Source organism: Filobasidium floriforme (genome assembly GCF_021052385.1).
Source record: "Filobasidium floriforme strain CBS 6241 chromosome Unknown HD553scaffold_25, whole genome shotgun sequence".
In the NCBI taxonomy this organism is placed as follows: Eukaryota; Fungi; Basidiomycota; class Tremellomycetes; order Filobasidiales; family Filobasidiaceae; genus Filobasidium; species Filobasidium floriforme.
In genome coordinates this window covers 335,227-352,866 of record NW_025763646.1, presented here as the reverse complement: position 1 = coordinate 352,866, position 17,640 = coordinate 335,227, and the positions used below count along the sequence as shown (strand labels likewise).

Here is a 17,640-nt window from a genome sequence, read left to right as displayed (position 1 = left end):
CATCTATAAAATCACGAACAAGACTACAATGGCAAGGTATAACACGTCGTACAAGTAAATGGAAGAGAGGGAAAAGGCCGGCTTCCGCGTAAACAAGGATGACCTCGTTTCACCGACCTTACCGCTCGAGCTTGGGGTGTTCGGACGACTAGCATGGCCTGCACGAAGGCTCGACGCAACTTGATCAGCCCTACTATGCCCAAGCTCTCGTCCTCGACCTACAATCACAGCGCCATGAAGAGGGCAGATCGGCTTCTGCGTAAACGAGGACCGGCCCTCGTTTCACCGATCTTGCCGCTCGGATTCGATGTGTTCGGACGACGTCCTACTGACAACCGAACCTGTTTTCAAGCCAAGACCCAGAACGAACCCTAAAACCCGGAGTAAAGACGAAATCCCCAATCGAAACTTCAAGACCCGGACCCGAAACGAAACCCATCTATGACCTGCGTGAAGATGAGATCGATTCGTCAGTGATCCTGATGATATTGCGGTTCCATGTGAAGCGTCGAACTCACTTGTAAAGCCGGACTCTGAAACTCTCTACGCCTTTCCCGCGACGGACAAGCCGCAAAGCTGACAGCAGAGGTGATAGGCCGATGCGTAAGTTGAGCGAACGAGCAGGAGGCAGATGCGTAACGTACCCGATCGGAACAGGGGTCTGGACGGCGGCGACGTCGTTGATGTCGGCGTCGTCGTCTTTGTTGTTGTCGTTGGACAGCAGCCTGGCGCTGTGCCAGCTATTCCTGAGCCTCCCTACGACCTGTAAGAAGACGTTTTTCTGTTAGTGATACTAAAGGCAACGCGTTTCAGATGAAGCGTTGAACTTACTTGTTAAGCCCGACTCCGAAACTTTCTACGCCTTCCTCGTGACGTAGACAGCTATCACCAAGCCTCCCTGCGACCTGTATGAGAACGAATCTGATGTTAGTGATTTTGATACTGCAGTAACGCGTTTCATGTGAAGCACCGAACTCACTTCTAGGGCCCAACCCAAAGCCCTCTCCGCCTCCCCCCCCCCTTTACGCTTCATCCCTAGCGTACGGCAGGAACCGCCGAGCCTCCCTTCTCCGCCTCATCGCCCCCGGGAGTGGGGTGGGCGTCCCCGGCGGACGGACGTAGTAGGCGTCCCCGCCCAGCAGGTCCAAGAACTCGTCGTCGAACTGCCGGTCGTCGGCCTCGACGCGTTCGTCCTCCGCCTCGTCTGCCCTTCGCGCCAACTCGAACTCGTGCAGGGGGCGAGCACGAATCCGAGGGACCAGCCGAGCCCCGTCGGTCCGAGCGTAGACGTACGTGTGCGGGTACGCTCGCTCAAAGACCGGAGCCGATCCTACCGACGGTCCCCTGAAGAGGGACCCACCCATGGCCAACCGAGCGTTGACCTGCCGAGCGTAGACGTACGCATGCGGGAAGGCGACCTGAAACCCGTATTCATACGACGTCGACGCGAGGAGATCGGCGAGGGCGTCGGTGTCGGCATCGGTGACGACGGCAGGCACGAATCCAGCGGCAGGCGATTCGAAGACCGGTACGTGGAAAGCCGGTACGACGAGCGCTGGGGCGGGGGCAGGGGCGGGGGCGACCAAGACGGGGACCGGGGCCGGCGCGAAGTCGTAGGCGACGACTGGGGCGGTGGCGACCGGGAGAGGGAGGGCGGCGACGATGGGAGGGACCGGGAGGACAGGGGGGACGAAGGCGGGGGCGAGGGCGAGGGCGGGGACCGGGAGGACAGGAGGGGCACCGTAGAGGAACTCGAGCGTGCGCGGGGCTAGACGGTGGAACATGAAACATAAAGGACGACGGGATGAGCTCGACTGGTACGAGTCTTCGAACGATGAAACACAAGACGCGCGACTTACAGTGCTGCTCGTTCTCCTCGTTCTCCTCGTCTTCCTCGGGTGCCTCGGGGACAGGCGCGATCCCTCCCATGCGGGGAGCCTCCAGACCGTAGTAGACCCGCGTGAGCCTGTCCACCTCCTTCATCTCCTCCTCCAACCACTTGACGTACTCCGGGTCCTGAGCCCGTTCCTCCTCGATGCGGCGCTGCTTGCGCTCCCCTGAGTCGAGTAGAAAGAGACGAGAAAGGATGGATGAGTACGTGCATGATCAACTAGGCGAGAAGACCGAATCGACTGACATTCCTGCTGCTCCCGACGCTCCCGATGCGCTTCTGCTGCTTCATCCCTCGCTTGTCGCCAGGCAGCTTCCCAGCGCCGTCTGCCCTCAGCATTCTCGATCGCTTCGAGTTTCGCCTTGCGGGCTGTCATGGGTCGACACGGTATGAGCGATGACGGTGGGTAACGACAAGTGACGTCGGGTGTCGAGAGCGACGGTGATGGTCGATGACGATGAGGGACAAGAGCGATGGCGATGGTAGAGACGATGAATGACGATGGGTGACGGTGCGTGGCGATGCGTGGCGATGCGGGTCGATGGAAGAGATAGGGGTCACCACGATGATGTGAACGGGGACGCCGACGACGATATGTTGATGGAGCGGGGAAAGATGATGTTGATGATGCGTATGTTGTAGATCGGTAGCGATGACGATGGGGAGTGGTAAAGGACGGTGATAGGAGATGTCGACGTCGAGAACGGCGAGCGAAGACCATGATCAGTTCGGATCAAAGTCCCGTAACAAACCAGTCCGTACTCACCCTTCTCCATCCGGTAGCGCATGTCCTGCATCTCCAACCAGGTCAGCGGCCAAGGATTACACTTTCGGTGTTCCTCGAACCACTCCTTGAGGAGCCTTTGGTTCTCTGCGACGAGGACGAGCGAGGAGTCGATCAGCGGAATGCGTCGAGTCGAATCGAGCGTCGACTCACCAAAGTGCTCTCTCCAAACAATAGACTCCACCCACAGCCAAAAATGCACAGGAAATCCTGTGATAAAGGCGTACAAGAGGTGGAGATGATGACAGATACTGTCAATGTCAGCCAAGAATGGCAGGACAAGAGTGATGAGACCCAATTCAAAGAAGAGGGTGTCGAAAAAGGGGTAGAGGAAAGTGGACAAGGAGTAGAGGAAGGAGTAGAGGAAGGTGGAGATGTAGGCGAACATGGTTGTTGTTGTCGTCGAAGGTGTATTGTTTTCGTGTTCAAGTTGGTGAAAGTTCAAGATGAAGACGATTGATGAAGAAGAAGAGAGTAGAGTAGAGTTGTTTGATCGAGCGTCGAGACCAGATTGAACCGAATTTATATGTTTCCCGTTGGCTGAGAGAGAGAGAATACACGATCCAGGCGGCCAGGCGGGAAAGGGGTCGGGATCGTTGGATGCTGGTTGGTCGAAGGCAGGAGGAGGACAGGAAGAGAGAGGACGACGACGAGCGAGGTGCGAGTGCTGGCTGCGGTTGCTGTTGCTCGTTGCGTGTTGCCGTGCTGTGCTGTCGGTCGTTGGGGAATGGGGCTGAGGGCTGGGAGGGAATAGGGGCGGAGGAGGTGGATCCATCAGTGAATGTGCCATGGGGTGGGGAATGGGAAAGTGTTTCGAGGGGAGGAAGGCAGAAGGAGGAGGGGGAATGGGAACCGAGCTAGAACAACGATCAACCGAACCGAGTTGTGGCGTCAGTCAATCAATCAAACTGACGGCATTCGCGGGCAGCCAAGCCCGAGATCGAGACCCTTAAGCGCAACTATTCGGATCCGAGACTCACCTCGAAAGCCCCAAGCAATCGTGTCTGACACACTCGCGCGGCCTGGACGTCGATACATGACCTTCAAGACATCTTGCGGATCTAAGGGTACAAGTTGAAGTTGAAGTCGAAGTTAAGTTGAAGTAGAAGTGTAAGTTGGAGTCGGGGTCGAAGTCGAAGTTGAAGAAGCAAAGTCAAGTTCGTATTAGTATCGATGAAGAAGTAGAGGAATTGAGAAGCAGACGCCTTACCAGAGCCTTGACGTGCGCCTTGATCCCATCGCTTCCCCGATGAACCAACCTCCCATCCGCTTTCGCCAACGCCCACATGTTGTCAGTCACGGCCTTCTTGACGAGTTCGAGGAAGATCGCTTCCTCTTCGTTGGTCCAAGCCTGGTATCGTACCATCGGGCAAGGTCAGGGTCGGGAACTCGGTATGAAAGTAGAAGAAGATACAAGAAGAAGCGGAGTCGAGAAGACTTACTCGTTTCTGATACTTGGTGTTGTCCTTTTCGAGATCGTCGTCGGCCTTGCGTTTCTTCGCGGCGTTCTTCTTGGGAGGTACGGGTTCCTTTTTGACGTCCATCGTTGAGTATAGTATCAGATTTGGTAGTTCGAGTTGGGGTTGAGTATCGAGATCGAATATGTATCGAATAAGATTGAGTAAGATCTTAAAGTAGCAAGGTAGTAAGAGCAAGTTATCAGTGACGAAACGGAAGTCGTCCCAAACACCCTGTCAGACTATATACGATTCCCCATCAACCTTCTCAGCTTCTCAAGCTTCTCAAACGGTTCAAACATCGTCTCACGCGTTCCCGATCCACTTCAATGGCTCAAAAGTCGTCAGACGATTTCAAATCGCTCTCCCCTCGAACCCTCTAGTGTATTTCTAGCCGAGGTACGACGATCCTCCGACGATCCCTTTTGATCCTTTGAAACCCTTCAATAACGCCGTCTGTCATATTTCCTCTCGTCCCGCGCCTGCTACGTGACAACACGGCGATAGACCGATGCGGTTCTGTCCGGTCTCAGATCTCGAGTACCCCATTTTTGTTTCGGGGTAGAGGACATAGCCGAGGCCGAGGTAACGATGACGCTGTTGCGCTGTTGCTGATTTTTACAATGAAACGTCCCGAGGACGGCGACAACGACGAAGTCTGGCGATTGATCGATTCTTCTACAGAACAAAAAAAAAAAAAAAGCAAAGACACGAAAACTTTATATATCTTGTCGCTTGTCGCACAGCATCACCCCTTCACCCCACCCGAAATCGATCCCTTCCGGCCCGATCGTGACATGATTATGTCGATCAACACACCCCGAAATCGAGGATAAACGCGTTTGTCGAGGTCATATTGACTACCCCGCGTAAGATGAAACATGTATCCCAAACGACGTGTGAGCGGGCGCTGCGACATCCTTATTCGGCGGGATACATGAGCAATGTGCTTACATCGATCTGCGAGTACCTGAGGATCCCACTTGATCCCATTAAAAAACGTCCGTCCGAGCAGTGCGTCCGCTATTCCCCCCAAAACCAGGTCGTGTCAAGGTGGAATCATCAGCCAATCGCGCGTCGAAATCGAGATCGGCTTCCTTGCCCGCGGAGCGATAACTCACCTTTTCTGTACCCGTCGAACATGCCCATTCCCGGCGCCATCCCCCCGAACATGGCCCGAGCTTCAAAGTATCGTTGTTCCATGATTCGGACTCCCCGCGGATGCATCTGTAAGCAGGGTCCGAAAAGTCAGTTCAATAAGTCCGGGATCTTGTTCGGGTTGGCGCGCGAGCCGATTGATAGCTGACCTCCATCATCTCGTCGACGTATAACGGTGATCTGTATATAGCAGGAGATCTCTATCAGCTGGCTGATGGGAAAGCGAGATCGGAGATAACTTGCGCAAAGAATTCGAAGCTGTTAATATATGAGCGAGTATCAGCTTTTTTTCTGTATTTGGGTGAAGAGCGTACCAGGCGCGGCGCTCACATCGCATGTAGAACGTCATTTACTCTGATCACCGCCCGAAATGATTAGTCAGTACGGTGCGACCTCTGTGCCAGAAATTAGGATGGGCTCACGTCACACCCCCTCGATTCCTAACAACCGCCAGCACACAAACCCCCGACCCCAAGAACAGAATTCAGCCGGCCTGTCATCCCCGCTCGACCTGAGGAAGATTAACTTACCGTACTCTTACTACCCAACCCGTCTCTGCGTGACAGCAATACAGCTCTTCCACACCTGTGCAGAACAACACGACCAGCCCACGAACCCAAACATGTTTTCATCAGCCTGGCTACCCTTGTCTCGAGCAGAAAAGAGACGATGACAGATAGGACGGCAGGAGGGGCGAGACAAGACTTACGAGGCTGAGTCGCCGCGTGATCCCGCTCTCCGACCAATTCCGTCTCTTGTGCTTCTTCGTCGATCCAGATGACTGCGTATGCCTATCATCCACATATCACACCGGCCCAAGAAAGGTTCTTATTAGCCCCCGCACTGTGTGAAGCTCGAGAAACGTAACGTCGGCGTTCAGGACGAAAGCGAAATTGATCTAAAATTCCCATGTTTCCGCGGACTGGGAGATCTGGGTCAACTTGTTCGCTTCCGCCTGACCGGTCGGCCGGTGGTAGTGGTCCAGGGGAGGTGAGGAAGGTTGGCTTACAGGATGTTCGATTGCGTTCCACTACAAGTCATAAAATAGGATACCGAAGAAACGGGTTGACATGTGAGTGATATGAGCTAGTAATCGTATGCACAAGGGAGTCAAGAGGACTCACCGCTAAGTATTTCGGCCAAGGTCTTCATTTCACCACGAGCCATACAAGATGAGTACGTCAGCTCCCTTCTTCCCGTCGTCGCGAACATCAACCTCGACCATGGCCATCCTCCACCGGCCAGCTCATCAAGCTCCTCCCTCCCTCAACTCGCATCTTACTTAACATTCACCCCGCAATAAGGAAGCAAAGATGACTCACTTGGGATCCCACATCGTCAGATCCAAAAGAGGGTGCAACTTCAACGCCCTCGAATGCATCCCCGCCTGGAGGTAAGTCAGGATCTGGGAGTGCCCTGGACCGGGTTGCTACGATGGCCGGAAGCGAACCAGACGGAATGCCAAGGAAGAAGGTATGTTGTAGCATTGATTGGCGTTGTATCGTGTCGTGTCGTATGTCAGGGATGGAGACGCAGACGAGTGAAAAAGAACGAGGACTACGGTCAGCACGTCGAAAGCCCTATGCCGCCAGTCTGTCTGTCTGAATGTTCTCTCTTGATCGCGGATGGTCAAGGAACGGGAAAGACATACCCATGGATGCAAAGCAATACCCTTCTTCCGTGTTGGTGGAGGACCCGCCGTGGGCAAAGTAGGTGGTGCGGCCGACATCTCGACTAGATGCTAGCGATTCGTCCTGTTATGCTTGTGTTTCGTTCTGGCCTGGTTTTCGGCTTGAGTCAGGTCGCAACGAATGAACTGGGGGATAAGGGGATGGGTTGGTCGTTTTCTTGATTGTATAGGCCGATATGTGTGGCTTGACGGTGATGAGATGGAGATCGAGGTCGGAATCGGATCGGTATTATTGTCGATGTGGTGGAGAAGAGGTCGGATGGGATCAAAGGAAGGTCCACGATGACGAAATATCCAGGATCCAGATACCTCGTTTCTGTATCTACCAGTAATTGTCCTTGACTGTAGGTGTGAAAGTTCTAAATGAGTGTTGTTACGTTGTTGTTATCCTCGTCCCGTTCGACGGTTTCCCCAGAGAAAAGACGAGCGAAGTTGGAGACCCCGTTGACCCCCAAGTGACGGTCGTCCGACCGTCCTCTTATATATCCCGTTGTTATTTGCTGACTGAACCCGAACCGAAGATGCGGCAGTTGAGAGTAGATCCGGCCAAAGTGCCTTTGAAAGAGGTATGAATGTCGAAACGGTCGATCCCACTCCAACATTCGAGTCGGTTCCTGTTAAAATCCCAAGGTCTGTGTGCTCTTGTCGTCTTGTTTACATTTGATGAGAGAGTGATTGGGGAAAAGGAAGGTTCGACAGGATTTCCCTCCCTTTTGATGAAATTGATGATCACGAGCCGAAACAGTCGCTCAGTCGGAATGGTATCGAGCTCAGGGTTGATGCTGCGCTCGCGAGGTTCTGGTTCTGGGACTAGTCAACGTGACATGCCTTGCATGACTTGATATATTGATATGCTATATGCTATATGCTATCTGCGTATATCTGCTCGATGCTCAACACCCAAATCCCAATTTCATGGTCCTTGTTCTCGGCGTCAGCTCTTGGCTTCTGCCCGAATTGCCGTTTTCGTCCAATCAATCAGATCAAAGGACCCCCTCGCTGCTCCTCACCCACCCGTACCTCCCTTTTTGATGCACAGCGCGCGGGGACCGATCACCTGAAACGCGAACCAAAATCCGCATCCGCCTTTGTTCGTGCCGGGATCGGGCCTCGTGACGTCACGTGACGTCTAAGCGCTCTCACCTGGAACTCCACAAGCTCGAACATCTAGTGGCCAGCGGACATCGAAACTCGGAGGCTCAAAACCGGCTAATTGCAAAAGTATCAGTATAACCGTACAATGTCATGACGATGATCATCCCTCGCTTCCGGTCACAGCGAGCCCTTCCGATCCCCGCAGTCCCCGTCCTTCCGATGATACCCACTTAGTAGTATATATGGTACCTGAAGATCGTTCGTCCTTCCTTTAGACCCCTTTCTGCTCTTTCCTCCCAATTCCCGTTTGTTATTCCTCTCTGATGCCGGTCTCATCGGATCAAGTCTTCCCAGTCAGAGCCGTCAAGCTTGCTATACTCGCGCTCCGCTCATACCCTCCTCCTCCGTGGGTATCACCCTGTTTTTGCCCCTTCTTCAGTAGAGGGTTGTAGCCGGGTTCCGCCTGGCTGGAAGATCCTGGATGATTCTTGTGAGTAAGAGCTGGGTGGGTGTCGGGCGCGGTCAATCCGGGTCGAGATTGTGATTGTGCTTGAAGCGAGGGGAAGGCGAACGGCGAAGGTGTCATCGACCTCGATCTGATCTCATCCCAAAACATTCCCGCTCGATCAGCTCCGCTGCGTCTCGACCATTTTGCAACCTCCCCTGAAGTACAAAGTACTCACCCGGCCCCTCTCGTCCGGGTACCAACACTCGATGCAGCCTCACCAGCGTCATCCACCGGCGGTCTATCCCGACTAGCCAGTGTTAACAATAACGTCTTCAGATTAGGTAAAGTGTGCCTTGGGTCTTGGATCATGATCCCCGCTTGGATCATCATCTATGGTAATACCCCCAAATTCGATCGTCCGTTCTCAGCTTTACTCAAATTCGGAATCAGAGGGTTGACAGGGAGGCAGGGCTTACCATCTCGATATCCTTGTTGAGCAGGAAGATGGCGTACTCGTATCGATACTTCTCGATCCCCTTTGAGTATAGCGGGAAACTGCGGCCCAATCACAATCATTCCATCAGCTCATGCTCGGGTCCACCCTTGCGTTCTGCGCAAAGATGAGTCGAGTTTCGACGCACCTCCTAGGCCCTGTGATGACGGATATATTATCCCTGACCAAGCTTCTGCTCCCTAGACAAGTCACTGGGTAAAGCAGATCTTCGCCTATCATCTCCCCCAGCCTCTGAACACACATGGCCACCAAGCCTAGTGCCGTAGCCGTCGTCTCCTCATCCACCTTAATCCCAGGAGGTAAAAGGTTCGAAGGGATGTTCGCAGGTGGGGCCGGGGATTTTGGATCCGTCGGGATGGGTAAAGGAACGGAAAGGATGCTGTATAGCAACGTGGAGGGGTCCAGAGGGACGATGGGGAAGATGGTATCGAGCGTGTTGACAAGCCGAGCTCGATGTCGGTAGATGGCCGGGGATTGCGATTTCCGATCCTCTCTGCAAGATTCGTGAGACATGGTCAGACTGGAATGTCACCATCACGAACTGAAGCGAGACCAACATTTCGGCCGACACCCGATATTCTAGGTCGTCAGTCTGGCGATCTAGATCTGCAGTCTTTTCACCAGCTTGAAGCAGACGATCACGGCGGCTAGTCAAGTTCTTTCGCCGCTCCGTACATGCTCGTCTCACTAAGAAGCAACACAGATATATCAGCTCACATGCCAAAGGAACGCCTCGACCGTAACTAACCGTCTTCATTCGCCTGACGCAAACTAGAGATCCGTTTCTCGAGATTTACATTGGCGTTCGTCTTCTGGGCGTGCAATTTGATCTTTGGATATGCAATGGATCAGGCTGTGATCGACTCGCTCCGTGACCCGCTCGGACTAACCATTTCTTCACGTCGCTCTTGGTCCATCATCATCTTGACCCGCTCTTCAACCGCCTTGACCTCGGCCTCACCTTCCTTCAAGATCCTCGAGACGGCCACCAGTCGCTCGAGACCTTCGAGATCGACCGATTTTTGCATCTTGGTCTCGCGCATACTCCGCTCGACGATTGATTGTACGTCGCGGCGCGCAGGATAAGGGTTAGACCTACCGTCCTGCTTGTCGCTGGATGAAAAAGGCAGGTAGAACGCCTTGGATGGTGTCGGGGAGAAACGGACTATAAGGGTGTTATCCGGTAGTTCGTCTATCCGCTGATTCGACGCGAAGCATGGTTGATTAGCTCAGTCCTTTACTTTTCGAATGTGTGACCCGGACTCACATCCTCAGCGACCTCCCGCAAGTTCGTCAAATCGACAACCCCACCGAACCCTTCCAACTTGCGCCAATTTGCCGTCTCACCGCGCGCTGTGATATTGCGCTCCACTCCCTTCCTCGATTCGTACCACGCCTCGAGAAGCACCCTGTGTCCTGCAGCCTCCCCAGCCGACTCCCCAACCCAGTCCGCATAGTCACTCGCCACGCTGATCCCCGAAAAGGTGGGATATAACGACTTTCGATGTATAGGCGAGATGTAGAAGGGCGAGATCGGCTGAGTTTTCTGTTCGTGAGTCTTTTTCGATTTGATATCGTTCCTTTGTGGCGAATCTGCACCTTTCACGTTGGTAGCGGGTTTGAGGGTGTTGTTGGCTGGTTCTTCCTCGTACCCATTCAACGTCGTCTCGCTACTAGCCCGTCTTGAACCCATCTTTCCGCCCACAAATGTACCCGGTCTCAAGCTCGGACTCGTCGGTGGCGAATTCAACCTTGAATTGGGCGGAGAGGCCAACCGTGCCAGTCTATTTGGCGAGGCAGCAGAAGGCGAGGAGTTTCTTCTCGTGGGAGAGGTATTCCCAGGGTAAGAGACGGAAGCCGATCCTGCCCGGAGCGTATTCTGCCTCGAGGCTGGGGGGCGTATCCGGCTTCCCGGATTGACCGAGCTCTTATTGTTCTTGTTCGGCGATGGAACGGAAGAACTTGATGGGAACTTCGGCCTTGCCTCCCTCGGCGGTGTCGATGTCGAATTCGAACGACCAGGCGATTCCTTCGACTGGGATATCGTCTGAGACCCCCTTCGAGATCTCGGTTCTGGCGACGAAGCCGGGATCGTCGAGTGCCCAGCCCGAACCCGGCTGACAGCTCCGTTCGCATTTCCCACCCCCGTGCTATCTCTCCGACTCATCTTCGTCTCACTCAGCCTCCTGCTTAAACCACCCTTATCCACCACGCCGTCCACTCCTCCAGTCTGGCCATTCGTGCAAATCGAACCTTTCCCGCTCGCCTCCTCCTCATCCTCTTCTTCTTCCTCTTCTTGGGCTTTGAGAGCCGCCCGTAAATCCTCTACCAAGACCATCGTCACGAAACACCTCACCAGCTCCTTTTCTTCCCTCAAGACCGCTTCATCGAGGTTATACTCGAAATCGAAGTCCATCCCTTTCTCTCCTCCCGCCCGAGCCTCGGATCCGGATGCGGTACCTACATCTGCACTCGCGTTCGTCGCCTTATTACCGCCGGTAGCGCCGTGAATGTCCTTCTTCTCATAACCCAATTCGTCCGTCAACGTGACATGCCCTGCAGTGTCGATCGCGTACTGGGAGACTATCGTCGATGCCCTTTCTCTCCTCCCTCCCATGCCCATACCAGTACCAGCGCCCGAGCTCGTAGATGCCTGGTTGTGCGAATGGTGGGTGTGAATGCCATGATAAGGATGATGTGCAGAACGTAGGGAAGAGATGGACCCCGACCTCGCTCTCGACTGGGCTTGGCCGTGAGGTTGCGCTTGAGTTTTTGATTGAGCTCTCGCTTCTTTTCCCCTACTTTCTCCCTGCCCGGAGCATTGTAGGATGTCCACCCCTTGTCCCCCAGTATCACCTCGCTCTTCCGCCTCTTCATTCGGTATAGCAGCTGGTCTGGGAACGATCAACCGACTCCGACTCCTCCCATGCCCATGTCCATGAGTGACCAACCCGGGCCTCGCTCCGAAACTTCTCGATCCGGCTTGCGGAGAAAGATGGGACGGCGTCGGTGGTTGAGGTTGTTCGGTGATGGTATCATTACTAGAAGCCCGCCTTGGTATCAACCTTGGAGATCGGGTTATCCGTCCGAGTGAGGAAGAAGATATCGACCGTCGTTGATTCAATTCTGGTAGTATCGAGGTCCCGCTCTGGATTTCCCCGTCAGGTTCTTCTTCGATGACCGCAACCTCTCCACCTCCACTCCCGTTGATCCGATCTTCGGCTATCTCCCGTACATCTCTCAATGAATGAGAATGTGCGCTTCCTTGGCTCTTTCTCCGTGGTATATACTCCGATACTGGCGAGCCTGGGCCTTCCGGTTGAGGGGAGGAAGGTCCGAGCTTGTGCTCCCCATCTTGCTCTTGCCGTTCAGCTAGATGAGCGTGAATGTCGAGGTTATGGATCCGGATCTCGGTGATATGACGTATCCGAGGCTGATAGTATTTCATCCCGATCATCAGTGATACGAAATTATAAGATGGTTAAGTCATGTTATAGCTATAGATCATAGACTCACTCGACTGAGCAGGTCCATAGCTGTTCCATCATCTCCGGGACCTGCAGTGGACGCCGACATGGCTCGCTCCTGCCCATATAGTCAGGCCTTGTTCGACCCGCTTTTTCCTTGTACAGTCTCGAGAGCTCTATCTCATCCTCGCCGGGATCTGTCGCCGATGGCTATTCTCGTTCGTGACCTGTATCTCGACGAACGGCACATACTTCACATGTCCCAAAGATGACATGACGCATCGACGGGTCAGTCCGAAGTTCAGATTTGCTTCCGCACAACTTCGGAGCAGGTGGTCGATCGGGTGACCATATCACTATAACATGCTCAGCTGTTCCTTATAGCGATTGTTTGTATATCACCTCGAGAACTCAAAGCCGCTCCAGACGAATACTTTGGCAGGATCCAGGAGTACTGCCTCGAGACTCCTCCTGCAGCCGAGACTGAGCATGCTCTGCACCCCGATCCGCGGCATCTCAATCGCAAGGTCCATCCACATCCGAAATCTACCTCACCGCAAATCAATCGTCCTAGCCTTCGTCCACCAATACAGAAGTTTCAGCGTCAGCATGTCGAGTCAAGCTGGGAACAGGTCATATAGCGTGAGTCGGATGCTTCCTCAGCCCTTGTGCTAGGTTGCCGAGCTGATAAGTCGTCTTTGAAACGTCAGGACGCGATCGAGCTGCTCAATTCTTGTCAATCCAACGCTGCTACGTGAGTCTCCATAAGCTGTTCCTCCTTGATGCTGCATCTCCGGGCGATTCTCATAAGCTCAATTCTTGGTAGTATTGAAGCTATCCGCAAGTCCGGTGGGAAGCTGAACCAATATGCCATCCCGGAGATGATCGAATACCTGCGTCGGATCGGTTATCGCGTGAGTCTTCCCATCTACCCCCCTATCATCCTCAAATTCCTATTCCATTACAACCGCCTCCTCTTCCGGACCTCATATAAGCTCAAACCTCTGACTGGACTATGCAAAATCTCCTCTTCTTCTGTTATACCAGCCCGAAGACCTGAACGCCCTCAACGTAATCCACATAACAGGGACGAAAGGAAAAGGTTCTACCAGCGCGTTCGTCGAGCGAATCTGTCGGGGCAAGATCCAGGAAGAACAGGCCGGTTCAGGAAAGTTGGTTGGTGAGGAGGAGAACGGGTTGGATTTGGAAGGGTTTGAGGAGGACGAGAAGGAGTGGGTTGGAGGAATCGGTAAGTCTTGATGTTGCATGCGGCTATGAGCCTGAAGTAGGAAGAATATCGTAACTAGAAAGCTGACTGACATGTACTCTCGTGTACGTTGCAGGTCTATATACCTCGCCTCACTTGTGTGCGGTTCGAGAACGGATCCGAATCAACGGCCACCCGCTCCCAGAAAAGATCTTTGCCAAATACTTCTTCCAAGTCTGGGACCGTCTCTCTTCCCACAACTCCTCTCCAAACTCACAATCCCACGCTTTGGAGCCTATCCCGGACCCTCACGTCCCGCAAGACCACTACACCTCCATCCCTGAAAAACCTGTCTACTTCCGCTTCCTCACCTTGCTCTCATTCCACGTCTTCCTCTCCCTCAAGATCAAGCTCACCGTCCTCGAAGTCGGTATGGGCGGGACTTACGATTCCACCAACGTCGTCCCCCGGCCTCTCGTCACCGGGGTGACGGCATTAGGGTTGGACCATACGTTCATGCTGGGGGATACGGTCGAAGAGATCGCTAGGAATAAAGGAGGGATCTTTAAAGAGGGGGTACCGGCCTTGGCGGTCGTACAGGAGAAGAGCGCCAAGCGTGGGGAGGGGGTCTTGAGGGACCGGGCGGAGGAGTTGGAGGTGAGTTGATCAAGGGCGACTGTTTCGATTGGGGAGGAGCTGATGGACCTACGTATCATTTCTTGCTGAAAAGGCATCGTCTTTCGACCTTGTGCCGGTCTACCCGGAACTCAAGCCTATCAAATTAGGTAAGAAATGTTGAGACGAATAAATACATCTGGCCAAACCGCTAACCACCTGATTCAACAGGTCTGCCCGGCTCGCACCAAGTAGTCAACGCTTCGCTCGCCGTCGCGATGTGTAAAACCCTCTTGTCATCACCCGACCTCCCACCTTCGCTCGCACCGTATCACGAACCCGCATCCACCTCGGACGTCCCTCCTTCATACATCCCTTACATTGAAAAGACGCGTTGGCCTGGAAGGTGTCAGACCGTGATCGACCCGCTTTCGGATGCAGAGGGGAATGTGACGACGACTTGGTTCTTGGACGGGGCACATACGGTCGAGTCCCTCACATCGTGTGGAGAATGGGTGTATGGGCCGGACGGGATGGATTCCACTGCAACTCCCTCATCAACGGAAGGAATACCGAGTCGACGTAAACGCAGAGTGTTGATCTTCAACTGCACGTCCGGACGATCCGCATATGCGTTGCTCGGAGCGTTATTGGATGCGGGGAAGAAGGCTACTGGGAAATCGTCAGCGGATGTAGGCAGCTGGTTCGATCGGGTCATCTTTTGCACCAACGTTACCTACGTGGATGGGCATTTCAAGGGCGGTGAGTGATAGTCGGTGATAGCTTTCTCGCGTGATGAAGACTAATCTGCACCGGGCTCCCTCTTTCAGACCTAACCTCGAAGGCCATCGACCCTAACGACCTGTCAGCCTTAGCCACGCAACATGCACTCTCGGCAGCATGGTCCGAGCTCGTTCCGACCTTCTCACGAGAACGGGTACATGTTGTCCCCAGCATTCAGCACGCCGTCAACATCGTACGGGAGACGGGCAAGGCCAAGAAGGAGGACGTACAGGTGTTAGTCGCTGGAAGCCTGCATCTCGTTGGGGGGACGATGGAAGTGGCGGGGTTGGCGGAAAGGGCTTTGAGCGTAGCTTGAGCGCTGCGGTTGTATATTGATGGAACATATTGTTGTATACCAGAACTGATCAATGCAGACACGAATAGCACAAACAGCGGTACTGGGCTCTAGGGCCCGGTTGTCATTCGCCCGGGAAATTGATCTGCTGCTACGATCGCGTGTGGGATGCCTGACATCGCAGGCGAGCTTCTGAGAATGTACTATTGCAATCGTTATGTGCCCGCTACTACACTGCCTAGCGAAACGGCAGGGAGTGTCCCGACAAAGGAGGCGTTCGCTCGCCACATCGATGACCAGTCCAGGTGGTCGCTGATCAGGTCACGCGGCCATGTAGACTGAAAAGAAGGAGAGGGAGTGACATTATGCGTATTCACCTGCGGAGGAACAACTGACCGATACTATGAATCGCGGAGGGAACGCCCTCTTGTCATCAAAGCATGATTGATAGTCAACGCATGTTGGTACTTGAACGTCGACATTTGCCGTGTCAGAATTCAGAGAGAACGCCATCAAGCCTTCTCGTCATGGCAAGCGCGTCGAGTTTCCCAGACGCATGGTCGAGGTGCGATGCAGGCAGATCAGTAGGTCATACTACCACTCCGATAGCAGTGTTTTCATCACCTGGCCATATGGACTGTCAGCTGATACTAAACGGTAGCGTGCCGGTCGCCTGACGCTGACTATGACCAAGACATCACCTGACCAAGCAAGGTTGATCAAAGGAATGCTTAGTTTCCAGCGCCTGAGAAGCAAGTCAGTATTCGGTAGTATGCATATAAGGATTCCAGGTGGAAGAGGGAAATTCGTTCAGTAAAATAGTCCTGGTGCACACTCTCCTCACTCGCTGCATATCACTCAACTCTCTCTCTCTCTCTCTCTCTCTCTCTCTCTCTTGCCCAAAATGCCGTTCGAAATGAAAAATCTGAGATTAGCCATGATACGCATTGAGGATATCATGGTCCGAACCTTGGAAACTTGCAACCAAGACGAAGGACACGACCCATGTGAGTTCTGGAGAGCTGCATGTCAACAAATTGCAGAGCTGCCGATACCGGCAAACAGAAAGTTCCCTCAGATTTGTGCCGGTTTCAGGAGTGTATACGCCCTGCATGCCGAAATGGAGCAGAATTGGGTCAAAGAGGGGGCGTCAGAGAACGACAAGAGGTATCTACTCGACTTCTTTGTCAGGGCTTACGAAATCTCCCTCACTCGTCGCATGCTCGCCGAGGTTGCTGACATGACCGAGTTTGAGTTGGAGAGGGTGATCTCTATGGCCAGATTCCTGGATGACAGCGTGACTCAAAGGATGTCTTTGCGCGCTTGCACAAAGGAGGACGCAAGTTACTGCGAGATGAGAAAGAAATTCCGCGACCTACTGTTGGACTGCTACCGCTTTTACTACCTTTCACAAGATCACAATTCGAAGATTGCGCAGTGGTTTGGTGTGCGGGAAGCTTGTCAAGGGATGAAAGAAACCCACAAAGCCGACTTTCTCCCTAACAACGACTTGCTATACGATGACACGGCGAGTAGCTCTAGGTTCACTGCACCATCCCTAACCTCTAGAGCAAGATCTTCCGCTCTCAACATGTGGTCTAGCATAAAAGAGATGAGCATTGGCAGCAACTCCGCCTCAGGAGCATCCAAGAACACCATCGAGCCAGGATCGACGAACACCGCTTCTTAAGCTCTCCCAACGTCCAGGTTCAGCCAAGGGATACAGACACGAGCGATTCACGCAGACTGATTCTATAGCAAGAGAAGATGACACATGTATGTATTTAAATCGCTCTTAATGTACCGTTATGTCATGTCATGTTGTATAAAATTCGCCCAGGAGTCATACTTGTCTGCTATTAGTCTTCGTAACAAGCATTTGCTGTACGCTACAGATGATCATAAGATGCCGTGCATAGTCATACCATCGAGACGACACGATCTGTAGACATGCGAAGTTACTGTATCTCATCGTAGTCACCTCATTGTTCTACTGTCAATCATCTGCTCACGTCAGACTTATGTCATCATCATTATTATCGTAGGTCCAGGTGTGGGCGATTCTCAAAGCTGGAAGAACGTGCCAGATGACTGCTTACAGTATCCAAGTATCGTCATGAGCTGCCATCGGGCATCTAGTGACGCGACCAGGGAAGAAAGGAAGGCCTTGGTTCTCAAAAACAGAGAAGCATGCCAAACAACTGACTATAAAGCTGGAGGCAAAGATTCGATCTAG

General features: G+C 53.4%; 6 protein-coding genes across 6 annotated transcripts; 2 read left to right on the top strand and 4 right to left on the bottom strand.

The window, feature by feature from the left end:
- Positions 1-410: 410 nt before the first annotated feature.
- Positions 411-3,063, bottom strand: HD553DRAFT_345680 (uncharacterized protein; the record flags this gene model as incomplete). The annotated part of the gene is made up of 10 exons (XM_046183113.1): positions 411-446; positions 519-576; positions 645-731; positions 832-905; positions 980-1,035; positions 1,115-1,768; positions 1,860-2,057; positions 2,138-2,260; positions 2,658-2,762; positions 2,829-3,063. The coding sequence occupies 10 exons, from the start codon at positions 3,061-3,063 to the stop codon at positions 411-413; spliced, it is 1,626 nt and encodes a 541-aa protein (XP_046033376.1).
- Positions 3,064-3,718: 655 nt separating this feature from the next.
- Positions 3,719-4,219, bottom strand: HD553DRAFT_345679 (uncharacterized protein; the record flags this gene model as incomplete). Its single annotated transcript, XM_046183112.1, has 3 exons — positions 3,719-3,736; positions 3,886-4,026; positions 4,118-4,219. The coding sequence occupies 3 exons, from the start codon at positions 4,217-4,219 to the stop codon at positions 3,719-3,721; spliced, it is 261 nt and encodes an 86-aa protein (XP_046033375.1).
- A 398-nt stretch (positions 4,220-4,617) lies between these two features.
- On the bottom strand, positions 4,618-7,019 carry HD553DRAFT_326571 (uncharacterized protein; the record flags this gene model as incomplete). Its single annotated transcript, XM_046181716.1, has 12 exons — positions 4,618-4,790; positions 5,087-5,155; positions 5,254-5,359; positions 5,440-5,470; positions 5,621-5,644; positions 5,713-5,730; positions 5,821-5,875; positions 6,000-6,081; positions 6,214-6,320; positions 6,415-6,416; positions 6,613-6,719; positions 6,942-7,019. The coding sequence occupies 12 exons, from the start codon at positions 7,017-7,019 to the stop codon at positions 4,618-4,620; spliced, it is 852 nt and encodes a 283-aa protein (XP_046033374.1).
- An 845-nt stretch (positions 7,020-7,864) lies between these two features.
- On the top strand, positions 7,865-8,189 carry HD553DRAFT_318747 (uncharacterized protein). The gene has a single exon (XM_046180930.1). The coding sequence runs from the start codon at positions 7,870-7,872 to the stop codon at positions 8,104-8,106; it is 237 nt and encodes a 78-aa protein (XP_046033373.1). The 5' UTR covers positions 7,865-7,869; the 3' UTR covers positions 8,107-8,189.
- HD553DRAFT_318746 (uncharacterized protein) lies at positions 8,190-12,710 on the bottom strand. The gene is made up of 9 exons (XM_046180929.1): positions 12,554-12,710; positions 10,305-12,470; positions 9,928-10,236; positions 9,786-9,867; positions 9,595-9,724; positions 9,165-9,530; positions 9,000-9,078; positions 8,759-8,913; positions 8,190-8,671 (listed from the first exon to the last, which is right to left on the bottom strand). Exons 1-9 carry the CDS (start codon positions 12,611-12,613, stop codon positions 8,416-8,418), a joined length of 3,603 nt encoding a protein of 1,200 aa, XP_046033372.1. The 5' UTR covers positions 12,614-12,710; the 3' UTR covers positions 8,190-8,415.
- Positions 12,711-13,113: 403 nt separating this feature from the next.
- On the top strand, positions 13,114-15,425 carry HD553DRAFT_345676 (putative tetrahydrofolylpolyglutamate synthase; the record flags this gene model as incomplete). Its single annotated transcript, XM_046183111.1, has 8 exons — positions 13,114-13,146; positions 13,215-13,258; positions 13,331-13,418; positions 13,552-13,753; positions 13,848-14,368; positions 14,442-14,496; positions 14,558-15,088; positions 15,157-15,425. 8 exons carry the CDS (start codon positions 13,114-13,116, stop codon positions 15,423-15,425), a joined length of 1,743 nt encoding a protein of 580 aa, XP_046033371.1.
- Positions 15,426-17,640: the final 2,215 nt, after the last annotated feature.

Bases quoted from the DNA above. Each gene is read 5' to 3' on its own strand.
- HD553DRAFT_318747 (XM_046180930.1), top strand. From the start codon at position 7,870: ATGCTCAACACCCAAATCCCAATTTCATGGTCCTTGTTCTCGGCGTCA.
- HD553DRAFT_318746 (XM_046180929.1), bottom strand. From the start codon at position 12,613: ATGTCGGCGTCCACTGCAGGTCCCGGAGATGATGGAACAGCTATGGAC. The intron at 12,471-12,553 runs GTGAGTCTATGA...AAATACTATCAG, and splicing joins CTATGGACCTGCTCAGTCGA to CCTCGGATACGTCATATCAC. The intron at 10,237-10,304 runs GTGAGTCCGGGT...GCGTCGAATCAG, and splicing joins TGCGGGAGGTCGCTGAGGAT to CGGATAGACGAACTACCGGA.